Source organism: Otolemur garnettii, unplaced genomic scaffold, assembly GCF_000181295.1.
Source record: "Otolemur garnettii isolate 467f Iridium unplaced genomic scaffold, OtoGar3 scaffold00149, whole genome shotgun sequence".
Lineage (NCBI taxonomy): Eukaryota > Metazoa > Chordata > Mammalia > Primates > Galagidae > Otolemur > Otolemur garnettii.
In genome coordinates this window covers 2,741,117-2,755,355 of record NW_003852544.1, presented here as the reverse complement: position 1 = coordinate 2,755,355, position 14,239 = coordinate 2,741,117, and the positions used below count along the sequence as shown (strand labels likewise).

At 42.2% G+C, this 14,239-nt stretch overlaps 2 protein-coding genes across 4 annotated transcripts in view; one reads left to right on the top strand and one right to left on the bottom strand.

The window, feature by feature from the left end:
* Positions 1 to 3,049: 3,049 nt before the first annotated feature.
* Positions 3,050 to 14,239, top strand: part of EXOC2 (exocyst complex component 2) — a 217,468-nt gene continuing 206,278 nt past the window's right edge. For 2 of the 3 annotated variants that reach the window (XM_023518879.1, XM_003799342.3), the window contains exon 1: positions 3,050 to 3,203. The gene's annotated coding sequence lies outside the window, so the exon portion shown is untranslated. The remainder of the gene's footprint in view (positions 3,204 to 14,239) is intronic. The other variant, XM_023518878.1, reaches the window with a different exon arrangement.
* Positions 10,023 to 10,888, bottom strand: LOC100952668 (60S ribosomal protein L7). Its single transcript, XM_012811086.2, has one exon. The coding sequence runs from the start codon at positions 10,876 to 10,878 to the stop codon at positions 10,108 to 10,110; it is 771 nt and encodes a 256-aa protein (XP_012666540.2). The 5' UTR covers positions 10,879 to 10,888; the 3' UTR covers positions 10,023 to 10,107.

Genomic DNA, 14,239 nt, shown 5'->3' with positions numbered 1-14,239 from the left:
TTACTGGAACCTTGTGTCTCCTGGCAGAGCATCTTCTGCTCACCCCAGGAGCCAGGACTCTAGGTATTAGGGGTGCAATACCATACACTGGTATTAAGTTACAAGTATGTACCACATCCCACAGCAGAGTGTTCCAGTCCCACAAACCGTCATCCCAAGCCAGAGCCTTTGTTGTGCTTTTTCGGGGCATGCTGATGTCCTGGCTAGGTGACAGCTCTGGGTGTGTGACCTATGAGGAATCCGGGGGATCATGTGATCATGGACCCTTTGCCTACCTCTTTCACTCTTAACAGGATCCCCGGTCCACTGTGAAATTATGGGAAATCCCATGATAATAAAGCAAGACACTGTAAGCAGTTGGGTAGGCAAGGTGGGTAGGCAAGGTGGGCAGGCAAGGAGGGCGTGCAGGCAAGGAGGGCAAACCCAAACCTAGGATACACATCTCGTCCTGTGGAGATCACCTTGTCACCACCACACTGTCTGGTTTCCTCGAGGGATGGCACTACCTCCCAGGCTGTGTGTGGGTTTCTGCAGCTGTAGGGGGGGCAGAGGCACTATCCAGGTCTGCTGTGGAGGAGTCCCTGCAGCCTGCATCCTTCCTCCTATGCTACCCCACTCACAGGTCGACTGTACAGAGCCTCCTGGCCTGTGGTGATTGAAGCATCCCAGTTTCTTGGTGCCCCACTGTGGATGCTCTCTGGTGGGTGTACACACGAGACATACAGATGGGCCACAGATTGAGTCTGTGTGAGGGGCATATGTGAGCGGGTGCAAGGCTTTGCAGCAGCCTCCTCACCTCACTCCTCTCTGTGCCATGGTTATACGCTACTCCAGACTGTCTCCTACCTTAGGGAATTTCTACACCAGAAGCAGATACATACTCTTGGTCACATACAGTCCCAAGGGCAGCCCAAGTCTGCCAAGAACTCAGAACAGCAGCAAGCACAGGTTCATGGGTTCCTCAGTCTGGAGACTACTAACCCAGATTAGAACCAGGTCGGTGAATCACCGTAAGACACCGTAAGAAGTGTCTCACTCCACTTTTGGGGGGCTTTCTTTATAATGTGGGGAGACTCTAGGGTGAATATATACTACCTAAAAAAGACACTTGGCAATCAAAAGGGCACTCTTAATCATTAAGAGGATAACAGACGTAAACCAGAGTTATCTCAGGCAAAGTGGGACATATGACCAACATAGTTATCACTCCTCTTTCTTGCTCCAGGGAGCTAATTTGGGGACAAGTAGAAGGATCTAAGTACCCTGTCATACCAGCTTAAACTTGCTCCAGAGGCCCACACATGGCTTGGAGTGTGGTGCTATCCTTTGAGGAAACCAGACAGCCTGTTATGACGTTATTTCTTTACATAGACTATCAACTCTCCCGTACCCTGTCCCTTCTGCTATGTCAAACCCCAACCTCGGATACATCTAATTTTCTACTAACTCCCTACCTACCCCAGAGCAGCCAAAATACAAGCAGGCTTGCTAGTTCCCTTTTAAATGTAGCACACACATCTCATGTGGGCTTTCCACCCTGGCAATCTTATTACATTTCTTTAGTCATTCACCTCACAATATCCATGCTTCTCTTCAACTTTCCCTTGCCCTATCCCCTGTATAGCTAGAGGATCTTGCTGATTCTTTCGCTAGCAAAACAGAAGCAATCAGCGTATTTTCTCGTTTTTACTCTTACCCATAGCTACCAAACCAGCACACCTGTAGCTTTGTATTCCCTTTCCTGCTGCAAGGCTGAACTCCACCGGCTCCCACCTCTCCCCTTGTACAGGAGGAACTTTATTCTGAATGTGCTTCCTCCCATCTCTCCTGCATCAGCCCGCACACAGGCCCCCTTTCCTGGCTGTCCTTCCTCACTGGCCTTTCTGAATCAGTTCCTTCCTCTTCCTGATGTCTCTGACCCCACACTTCTCAGTCCCAGACCTCTCTTCCCTTCTCTCCACATTCACTCCCAGGAGATCTTACCTAATCCACAGCATAAATTACCACCCACCAAATTCTAACTTACAAAAGAGTATGTCCAGTGCAGACCTCTCCCCTGGAGCCACCCAACAGCTCCTCTGGAATGTCTAATTGCATTTAACATTTTAAAACGTAAAGTTTTAACCTTTCTCCCTCAGTCTTTCCTATTTCAGTTAGTAGAAGCACCACTCTCCTACTACTTAGATCACTACTTTAGAGTCATTTCTCTCTCTCAGCCCGTGGCAAGTTCTGCCAATTCCATCATCATCAACAGCACACCCTCACTTTCACAGTTGTCACCGGTGGCTTCCTTTCTGATCGTCCCTAGTGCAGACCTCTGTCCTTGCCTGCCCAGACTGCTGCTGTACTTCCTCTCACTACACTGTAGCCTAGGGAGGCCAGCAAGCGGAGGAGGGGAAGTGACTGCTCTTGGTTCACTCCAGTGCCTGCACAGCACCCAGCAATGGAGGTGTTAACACCATGGCCAACAACACTCCAGGGTTCCAGGCAGGAGATGCAAAGTCATCTCAGCAAATTCCACGGGCCTGTGGTCTTCGTGGGACACCTAACCTCCCAGGGTCTCCGAAAGAGCCACAGCCCCTGACCTGGTGTATCCCCCTGACCCCAATGTATCCTCCTGAACCCCATGATTCCCCCGTCCCCCCCCATTCCTCTGCCCCGGTGCAGCCTGGACCTCAAAGCATCCTCATGACACGGTGCATCCCGCTGACCAGGTATATCCTCCTGACCTCAATGCATCCCCCTAATTCGGTTCATCGCTCTGACCCGGTGAAGTTGTTGTGAATTGTGGCTCCACAGACTCACTGTCACCCTACAGCCTCTGTGAGACGACCCAAAGGCAGGGGATGGACAATTCACACAGTCCCCGAGGTCGCATCTTTCAGCACCCTACCCTCTACCCCACACGAAACCCTTCTAAATGCTAAACGCATTTACTAGCGTGGGCTTGGGCAGATGGGTCGCCGGTACCCCCCGGGCTGCCCCAGTGCCGCGCCTTCCGCCTGCCCGCCCACCGGTCCCTCCGGGAGAGGCTGGTCCATCGACCGCGCGGCGCTCGACTACCCGGCGGATTGATGCGCTCGGCGCTCGCGGCGGGCGGAAGTGAGGCTCCGGCAGCTGGCAGTCCGCGGCCCTGGAGGCTTCCGCGAACCTCCCCCGGACCCCTGTCTGAGCTGGCGGTGGCGGCGGCAGTCGGGCTGGAGGTACGTGTGGGAGCCTGGAGGTCCTGGCCGAGGGCGAGCGGGGTCTGGTCAGCCGCGCGGAGGGCACGGCCGGCGGGCGTCTGCCCAGGCCTGAGCTGGGAAGGGCGGCGAGCCGCGCTGTCCTGGCCCACTCTGTGGTCGGGAGAGGTTAGCCCCGACATGCTGGTCGCAGCTGGGCCCCTTGCACCCTTGTGCCCCTGCGTAGTTGTCGCTCTGTCGGGTTTGAGAATAAACTCGTGGAAAGTGCACGGGAAGCCTTTGTCGCCTGTGTGCTTAGGTGTGCGTCGGTTTAGGCTGTATTGCTTACTTAGTAGGCGCCTGTCACTGGCTCTCGTTTGCATGCACCTCACAAAGGGTAGATGCTGCTGTATTATCCCATTTTACAGATGGGAAGACAACGGTTTAAGTGATTAACTCAAAAGAGCATGAAGTCGTGGTGCTGTTTGAAACGGAGCAGGACGGCTCCACAGTTGCGCACCTAGTCTCCTCGAAGCCTGGTGATGGATGGTACCTTAACGTTTTGTAAAGAGACACTTTCCTAATTCCAGTAACAGTTTTTGAAAGAACTCATCTTTAAATGGAAACAAGCAGTTTTTAATGTGCTAAAGGTCAAACTAGTAATAAATCTGGGAAAATTTAAATTTGATATCTTTATGAGTCTGAATCACACTTTAAATTACTTGGGTGCATTATAATATGGTGTTGATAGGTTAGTTCTAACAGATGATATGGACCTGTCTTCTAATGTATAGTAATATTTTGTTTATAAATTATACTTATGCTGGCCCAGGGTTTGCATAACTTCTTTAATGACAGAGGAACTGAAAGCCAAATGCTTCAGGATGATCTGTATTTTATTACAAGTTAGTGATAATAGAGAATGTGTGCCTAGTACTTTAAACGTTCTCTTCTGTTTGATTAAGTAGAAACTTAATACATTTAATCAAAGAAGCAGAGACTCCCCCAGTGTAACTTGGGAGCAACTCTTGTAAGTTTTAGAAAATGATTTGATTTTTTTTTTCTTGTCAAGTATTTAATTTCTTATACTGAATACTATTTTGAACTACAGTTGACTCTTGAACAACACCTGTGTTAGGGCGCTGACTTCCTATTCAGCCAAAAATTCACATACAGCTTTTGATTCCCCCAGACTTTCCTAATAACCTACTGTTGATTGGAAGCCTTAGAGATAACATCAACAGTCAATTAACACATATTTTTATGTTATGTGTATTACATACTGTATTCTTAAAATAAAGTAAGTTAGTGGAAAAAATGTTATTTAACAAATCATTAAGGAAGAGGAATTATATGTACTCTTCATTAAGTGGAAGTGGATCATAGTGAAGGTCTTCATCCTTATCTTCATGTTGAGTAGGCTGAAGAGGAGGAGGAAAAGGAAGGGTTGGCCTTGCTGTCTCAGTGGTGGCAGACTGGAAGAGATGGAAGGGGGGATAGGAGAGGTTGGCATACTTGGCATTACTTTTATTGAAAAAATTTCGTGTATAAGTAGATCTTCACAGTTCAAATCTGTGTTGCTGAAGGTTCACCTGTATTACCTTTCTAAAAGATTGTTATTAACCTGCTGGGTAAATTTTCATTCATTCTACAAATATTTGAGAGCCTATGAATCTTATGGGAAATGAAATTGATACTCAAAATTTTTTTGCAAAGGCAGTCTTCTAGTGAAGGACTTTGTAGTGTCAGAAAGCAGCATGATTAGGTCAATGCTAGGTGCAGAGTTACTCTCTCAGTTACCTTTTCTCTCATTCTCCAGTTTACCCATGCTAATGTAGCCAAGGTTCCTAGCATAGCATTTACCAAATAGTAGCTGGTTAAATTTTTATTGAATGGATGAGTTTTAGTTAGTGTGGAATACAGAGGATTTTGAAATGCACTGAAGTAGGAAATAACATTGATCACTCTGCTAAGTACATGATAGAATGGTGATTATTGTCAAACTCTGGGGAGTATGTTCACAAGCCCTCTGGACTGTCTGCTGAAATCACATAGTAGGAGTGTCCACTTATAATAATATGCTTTAGAGTATATTTATGTTAATTTAAAAGAATTATTAATATGAGTACACAAAGTAATTGTAGAGAAAGTTTGAATTTTGATAGCTACAAAGGTATCTTTGGATCTTAATTTGAAAAGGTATTTTGGTTTAGATACCTACAAGGTATCTTTGGATCTTAATTTAAAAATCATAGAGTTAAAAGGTATTTTGGTTTAGGTGTCAAAGCAGCCTTTACTGGTCCTTGGGCTGCCATTGGCCTGCTTCACAGCATTGGCTGAGTTGTGTAGCTGCTTTGGACTGTTGCCTTCCTTGTATATTTAGAGAGTACACAAACCTAGATTATTTCTAGTTTTGACATTTTCTAACTTACTGAATCCTATAATCACTTAGCACTTGTCTTATCCCTATGCTGTGTTAGGGGCTATAACAATTCTTGGTATTTACATACTAGTCAAAAGACCAAGCTTATGCTGGATATGGATTAACATTAATTATTTTTGTATCTCCCAGTCTTAGTAAATGCCTGACACACATTCTAAAAATGAAATAATATTAGCTTAGATTTAGAAGGTGCATTTTTGCCCTCTCAATTAAAGAGTAACTAAAAACTAAATTCTGTAGTATGGAATGTAAGAACAGCAGGAATTGAGAGGAGAGAGTGCTCTACTGGGGTTAGAATGATTGGGAAGCTTCAGGGAGGTGAGAGCACCATGAGCCAAGAAAGCCAGAAGGCCATTGAGTAAGGGTATTTGGATTTTGGAGTGGCTTGAAGGGCAGATAGAGGAGTTGAAACTAATTGTTTATGTAATTTTTTTCTGGAAAATTATAACAGGGCATCTCAAGAGTTTTCTGAACATTCTTTTACCATTCTTTAATACTTTTTGATAGCTTTTATGATTAAAAATAGAGCCTTCAGTTTGCTTTATTTTTGTTTTTGGGTTTAGCAATTCCTTCTGCTTATTCTTTTCTTCCTGTGATAAGTCTTGGTGCTATTAATGGAGAGGACACTGGACACTTGGACTTGGGAAGTCTGGATTTCATTTTATGAAGTTTTGAGCTTTACAGGGTGGATCTGGGACCAACTAGAATAGTGTTCTGCCCATAGCAAACATGCAGTGACAAATGTGCGGTGATGAAGGCTGTCTCTTTGCTATTTGCTAACAGTGATGCTGTGGCAAGGTTGGCCTGTAGGTTCATCTGTAAGCTTCAATGAATTTTACAGGCCTTTTCCAGTTTTAAACTTATGTAATTTTTGGAGGGTATACGATTTAACTCCCATTGTTTTATAATTTTACTGAAAGATAAAATAAGACAAAAAGCTAGGAATATTTGGTTTTAGTTTAATTTTAATATAATCTCTGTGTGAATGACATGATGTAATATCTGTATAAGTCAGGGTCTCAGCAGGAGTCAGAAGTCATGCCAGATGGTTCAGATGAAGATTTAATAAAGGGATTACATGCAGAGGTATGGGCAGGGGTAAGGAAATAGACAAAGGGTGGGGCGGTGCAAAGAGAAGCTAACAAGAACTGGGGAAGTAACAAAAGGAGAGGCTGCTGGGTGCTGGAAGGTGAGCGTGGAGGAGGGTGCATTGCTGAAGAGGAGGGTGCTGGTGGCTGGGGGACCAGTGCTGAAATGCCCAGCCTTGGCACTGGTCCACTTCTGAAATCCAAAGCTCAGGCTGCCCACTGTGTGCTGCACGTGCAGTCTGTCATCTCTCCCACTCATCTCCATTACACTTGATCTGTTACCTCATTAGGAGGTTCCGTGAATGTCATTGCCCTCATGCCAGTGTGCTCAGTTCTATGTTTGTCCTTCTATTGCATCTGGTGGGCAAATTCTCAGGCCTAGATAATCTCAGCTCTTTACCTTCTATAATGTTTGGCCGGGGTTGCTGGGACCAGCTGGGCAAAACCAGAGTATCCAGATTTGTGCTCCTGTGTATCTGTGTTTACCAGTCTCACTGGCCCATCAAAGAATCTTCTGGAGTTTTCCTTATTAGCACCTGCTTCCAGTCCCTGCAAAACTGATTTTTGTCATTTTTCACACTTGTCAGACATCTCAACCTCTCACATCACCTACACTTATAGCATATGATAATACCACCTCCTTCATAAATGATAGAACTATCTGAAGAGAATCCCATGGTTCTTTCTGGCAAAAAAGAGACACCCCAGTTACAGTGGAAGAGATTGTATTTACAGTCAATATTCTAGAGCTGGCTGTGGGTCCCTTTCACTCTTGACTCTGTGAGGACTCTACTCAATTTTCATGTCTTGCTAGATGGTCCTTCCTGTTGGCCTTTGCATATCCTTAGACACAGAAGAACAATAAAGCAAAACAGAAAACAGCGTACTTAAAAAAGTACAATCCTCCCTTTGTTTCACATTACTTTGTTAAAATTTTCCTTTTCCCTTACCAGCGAGATGTCTTGAAATAGGTGTTTGTAGTCAAATTCTGCTCACCTATCTCACTACTGTTTGGTTTTAGCACTCATCAGTCACCTCAAAGCCAAGGTTATCCACGACCAACTCATCACAAAGTCTTGCTCGTATCGTATCGTTTCTGCAGTGCAGTGCCTGGGACATAGCAAGTGCTTAATAAGTATTTATTTTGACTGAACAAATCTGAGAGTTATTTCCTTCTCACAATCCTAGTTTATCTGTGTCTCTCTTTTTCTGAGATATAGGAGTCCAACACTGTCATCTTTTGACATTCTGCTGACTAGTCTCTCTATATCTTAGCTCTTCTTTATGGACTAAGCAGATAGAAAGGAATTTTATTTGATGATAACTTATTTAATCTTGTCCAGGTGGTCAGTCTTCCTGGGAAAAAGAAACAGTTGCACACTTTTTTCCTTAAAAATTACCTAATTCAAGAATTAATGTTTTTCTGTCTGTAGGGATCTAATAAGGAGGGAGTGCTAGAGCCATTGGGTACAACTGGCAATAGGTTCACGACTGAATAATGCTAGGCTCTTATATGAACCTGCCTTTCTTCTATTAGTAGTATATCTTCTTTGATGTTTTTGTTTTTGTGTATTAGGCCTGGGTGGGTGGAGGGGGATGGATTTGCACTGGCCTACTTCATTTTTGACATGTCATTGATGTACAGTGTTATCAGAGGACTGGGCAGCTTTTTGCTGTGAAGTGGAGGGAAGGTCATTAGCCTCTAGAAAGAGACTTAGCACCCTGAGGCAGAGGCCTTTGTAGTTTCTGGGGAATAGAGTCTTTTCTAAGTAACTCTTCAAGGTCAGATGGAACCGAGTGCTCGTTTACAAGGATAGCTGAATACTCCAGTGTTTATATAACAGATATATTATGTGGAGGGCTCTGAGACCCGAGTTGTCAGGCTTACCCTGTGTCCCATCTTGCTTGCTTGCAGTATTGATTCCTGGTTACTTAGTGTACATTCTCCCCCCTTAACCTTCAAATATTATAGCAGGAGGGAAGGTCTTTGTTCCCATCCCCCAAATAAATAAGTGAATAAATAAAAATTAAGTTCCATTTATCAGTTATATTATTTCAATTATTGGATTTTTTTCCCCACAAAGATTTAAAGTAAAGTGCATTTGCTTTCATGTAAAACCATAGACAGTATAGTCCAATTATTTTTTGTTTGGAGAGGTAAAGAAGGAAAAGAAATACAAAGTGGCCAGGAAAACAGGGATATATTATCTCAAGTCAGTCTTTTCTATTTTTTTTTAAATGTCCTTCTGAGACCCAGTGAGTCTTCTCAGTTCAGGCCTCTTATTAGGCCCTAACCCTATATAGTTTGGACTCTCTGGGTTCTTCTAGATTTGTGGATGGTTGTATTTTTGTTAACCATGATTTGGAGCTGAAGCAGCAGGAGAAAGCTGATTAATTAAGAAAACTAGACCACAGATTTCATGACCCTGTGTCAGACTTGTCTCAGTCTGTTCTGTGAAGTAGTAAAACTATGGCCATGCTGATCTACCTTGACCTTAACTGAGGAAGAGTGGTGTGTGAGTTTACAGAGAACTGAGGAAGGAAATTACCATTCTCCTGAACCCTTTCCTCAATATCTCTGGGAGATCGCTTTGAGTTCCCCCTGCCAGTTTAGTGAGGACCAAACTGTCCTAAAGCAGGGCCAGGGCAGCTCAAGGAGCATATGGTAAATTCTGCCTACACTTTGGTTTTATTGCAGAGCGGCCTGACAGTCTGGCCGAGGATAATTTTACTATTGAAAATCACTTGGCAGCTCTGCAACCAGATTTTTTTGGGGGTCCTCTAGATCCAAGATGGTTCTGGACTGGGTGAGGCTATTTTAGTGCTTCTCAAGATGTTACTATGCACACACATTGCTATAGTGCAGATTCTTTCTTTCTTTCTTTCTTTTTTTTTTTTTTTTGGTAGAAACAGAGTCTCACTCTATTGCCCTAGGTAGAGTGCCGTGTCATCACACAGCTCAGAGCAACCACCAACTCCTGGGCGTAGGCAATTCTCTTGCCTCAGCCTCCCAAGTAGCTGAGACTACAGGCGCCCATCACAATGCTGGCTATTATTTTTTGTTGTTGCAGTTAGCCTGGGGTCAGGTTTGAACTCATAACCCTCAGTATATGGGGCCAGTGCACTACTGACTGAGCCATAGGTGCCTCCTCTATAGTGCAGATTCTTATTCAGTAAGGTTGAGCTAGGGTCTGAGGCTCTCTTTTTCTAATGTGTTTCCTGGTAATACCAAGACTGCTAGCTTGAGTTGTATATGGGGAAGGGTGGACTTTTTTATTTTTTATTTTATTTTATTTTGAGGGGTGTTTTTGGAGAAGACGTTCATTTCACTTTTCTTTTTTTTTTTTTTTTTCAATCTGAAAGCAGTCACTGTTTATTAACTGACCAGATTACAAAAACAATCAGGGCAGATACCTTAGTTCATTCTTCTAATAAGCCTATTGATTTGGTCTTCCCTGTTACCAGCATCTCCACCTTCTACAAAATGGGTTGTCTTTTTCTTCATTCCCCCCCGTGGAGATGATAACTTGAATGGCCACAAGAAGTTATTTGCTTCTTTGAAGCGTTTTCCAACAGTATAGATCTCATGAATCAGATCCTCCATGCAGATGATGCCATATTTACCAAGAGATCGTGCAATCAAACTGTTATCAGTCAATGCAATTCGTTTCTTATTGATTTTGCCATAACCACGTTTGTAGATTAGCTCATTTACTGACTTCAGATTTGGGTACCCCCATGCAATGTATGGTTCTACAATCCTCAGCATGTTAATGGAAGCCTTGTTGAGCTTAACAAAAGTTCCATTGAAGATCTGGCGAAGGCGAAGAAGCTGCAACACCTTTCGGACCTTTGGACTCACACCATTGATACCTCTGATCCTGATGACAAATGCCAATTTGGGTTCTGCAGGTACATAGAAGTTGCCAGCTTTTCTTGCCATCCTAGCCATCCGAATCTCAGTTCTGTACATCTGCCTGTATTCTTTATGATAATGCTTAGCCTTTTCATAGATAAGCTTCCTACTTGCCTTTCGAAGCATCTTTTGGGCACATTTCTTTCTCAGACGCTTGATCTTCAGCTCTGCGAAATTCTTTCGCTTCTTCTTAAGGGTTTCTGGCACAGCAGGAACCTTCTTTTTCTTCTCTTCGACAGCCTCCATGGTTCCAGCCGGAAAAAGAGCCATTTCACTTTTCTATGGCCTACCTATTGAGAAAATCGCACTTTAGTATCTTGAGGCCTTCCTTGGCCGGCTTAGTAAAGATTCTCCAAGCCTTTGGTCGTTCTCCTTTTAGCTGAGCTGAGTGCTGGAGACTTCACAGGGTGAGACTTGGGATCACTCTTTTTGTTCAGATTTTTTTGGATGCTATTGAAATCAGTAAAATTCTTCTCTACTAAAGAAATATTGCTTTTATGATTCTAAAACTCCTTTTTGGTTGTGGTTTTACATTCTGATATTTTTATTCATATTATTGCTACAAGTTAATTTTTCTACGTATTTCTAGTCTGAAGTTCTGTAAAAAAATGACAATTTACTATCTTTTGTTCTACCAATAAATATTTTGGAAAATTAAGATTGTGAGAAAATTATAAAATTAAGATTTTCTGACCTCTGTTGCAAAAACACTTAAAATCTATCTCCATATGTGCTTTATTAAAGGAAGAGAGGCAAATGGGTTAAAACTAATATAGTACCTCTATAAAGAAAATGCGTTTATTTAAGTGTACAGTATAAATTATAAGAAAGTGTGGCCTTTTGTCTTCATTTTAATGCAATGCTTTTGTAATAGTAATTTTCTCTTTTGACCTGTGATGGATAGGAGGTTAATTGATGTTAAATGGATGCTTTGTTAATCCTTCATCAGCTACTAAATTGGTGTGGGGGAGTACAGGTCAGGGCTGCACAAGGCCATGATCAGCTTGTTTTCTCAGGGAGGTTTATGGGCTCCACCCCTCCCCCTTCTGCAAACCACACATCACTCTCCAGCTGTACAGAGAAGACCCTCCTGCTCCCCTCCCTCCTGCTTCCCGTAGCCCTCCCCCATCCCCTCATCCTTCTCCCTCTCTTCTGCTGCCGAGTGACAGCTTGTAGATGTTGCGTGCGAGCGAGTTCAGCTGGCGCTGTGTGGTCTGAGTGTGTGGTCTCTAGTTCAGCCGAGAGGCTGCTAACAGGGTGGATGAGGGAGAGCAATACTGTTTACTTTAATTTATTTCGGATGCCGGAATTGTGCCCAGAGTTTCTCCTAAGCTTGATTCCATAGCTAGCAGCTTCAATCCCTCCCAGCTGTGGTGCAGTCTGAACTCTGTGCTGTCCTCTCCCGACAGGCAATTTCCATAGCATCTGCTCGTTTAATCCCTCATGGCTCAGAAATGTTAAAGGCACTGTTGAGTGCTGTGATTATTTTGCTTTCACTATGTCAAGATTTATGGCCTTCAAAAAGTTTCTTTTGAGATAGAACTAGAAAAGTGAAGAAGACATTCTAAGATAAGTGACAAAGTTGATGTCTTTTTAGAAATTGAGAAAATGTGATTATGCAAAATTTGGAACTAAAAGAATATGGCTTTGCTTATGTAAAAGAACCTGGGAGTTAGAGATAGCCTGTCATGTTTAATAATTTTAATGAAATTAACCAGTTTAAGCTGACAGTTGATTCCTTGACCTTTTCTGAAGCATCTACATTGACGTTAGCATGCCTGTTTACTGTAGTTACTATGTTTGTTAGCAGGGATATTGGCTCATTTCATCATGATCTTACAAAGCTGAGACAAACAAAACTTTGTTTTTATATAATAGTATAAATTCAGAACAGTATCTTGTTATCTAATTCTTTCATTAGAAATAGCCTAGTAATATTTTCTTGATTTTGTTCCTGTCTCATTCCTGAATATTCTTGTTGAGATGGTCAAGTATTTTGTTATTTGAATAAACATATATAGACTCTTGATATCACTTGGGATTTTTGCCTTGTTTAGCTTCTTCATTCCCGTCTTCCTGGCAATTTTGCTGGAATGGAGTAGGTGTTGTTGATGTTTTTCGAAGACTAGAAGGTCTAGGTCACTGCTGTCTTCCTGAGGGGTTCATATGTGGAGCTTGTAGTTAGTGGTTGTGCTGGTTTTTGCTATTCTTAACCCTGGGTTTCAGTACGTGAAATCAGTTTCCAACATTGGGAGGGGGAAAGCCTTCTTCTATCCCTCTTCAGTTCTGCCATGTTAAGGAACGCTGGATACCTTTTTAAAAATGGTATCATCTGTATTTCCTTTTGTGTTCATTTTTTTGGGGTGCTACGTCTGTTGTGCTCACGGAAATTCTAAAGCACAGTAGATCCACAAAGTTGTATTAACTGTCACCACTTTCTAAGTCAGAACATTTTCATCACCCTAAACGAAAACCCCAAATCTATTATTAGTCCTTTCCCATATCCTCACCTCCAGCCACCACTTATCTACTTTCTGAGTCTATAGATTTACCTATTTTGAACTTTTATGTAAGTAGAATCATACAATATATAGTCTTTTGTGTCAATTATGGCAAAATATATACCTAGTACATGAATTAGTTACTGCACTATGACTTTTACTAGGAAGCGAAAATTCTATATCTGCATTATGTATAAATATATATAGAAAAATGATAAACAGTGGCTATAGTCAAGTAGTCATAAATGGAAATAAACTTGTATTTTGGAAACTAAGAAATATTTAACAGGAGCTGTGAAGTACTCTAGGCCTGTATTTAATAGAAATGACTTGTGTGTGTGTGTGTGTGTGTGTGTGTGATTATCTGTTAGTCACCCAGCACTTTACTACAGCAGTGGGCCACTCAGGTACCTATTTTAAACCATTCTTGAATTTCACCGATGTCAGTGCTTATCAGTTGTTCAAATATAGAACTTCAAATGGTTAAATCCTGGTGGAATTGAATCCCTCTATTCCTGTTTTAGTTCTCACTGGGCTAAATCATCCAGGCATGAACTGTGAGCAGGAAAAGGACCAGAGTCTGTGGTAACTAAAGTGGGAATTGTCCTAAAGAGCAGATGATTCTCTTGCAAGGTCTGTCCAGATTCAAAGTGATCTGTAGACCCACAGCACCTCAGCAACATTTAAAAAAAATAATATTTCCAAATACATTTCTGTTGAAGGCAGGTTCATGTTTAAATCTAAGAAAAAGATTATTCATTATTATGGATTTTTCATTATTTAGAACTGAAACATTGGAATCTTTTTATTATGTTCTCAGTACTATCCCACTTTCTTTTATGGGGGGATTTTTTAAGTTGAAAAAATCAAATTTAAATCAGTTTTGGCCTAGTTTTTATAAGAATACAGGAAAAAAGATGGTTGAAAAAAATCTTTCTAGTACAAAGATTTATGGAGGGTAGAATTCATTTTGGTTTAAACATTTAAAATGTTTTGGGGGAGGAAAAAGGGGACATAGCATTAAAGATCTGCCTATAAATTAGAATTTTTGGTTTTCAGGTAATGGAAGTGATAATAGAATGTCAGACTTTTCACTTCTTAGGCCTTACAATGAAGGTCAGGTTTAAGTG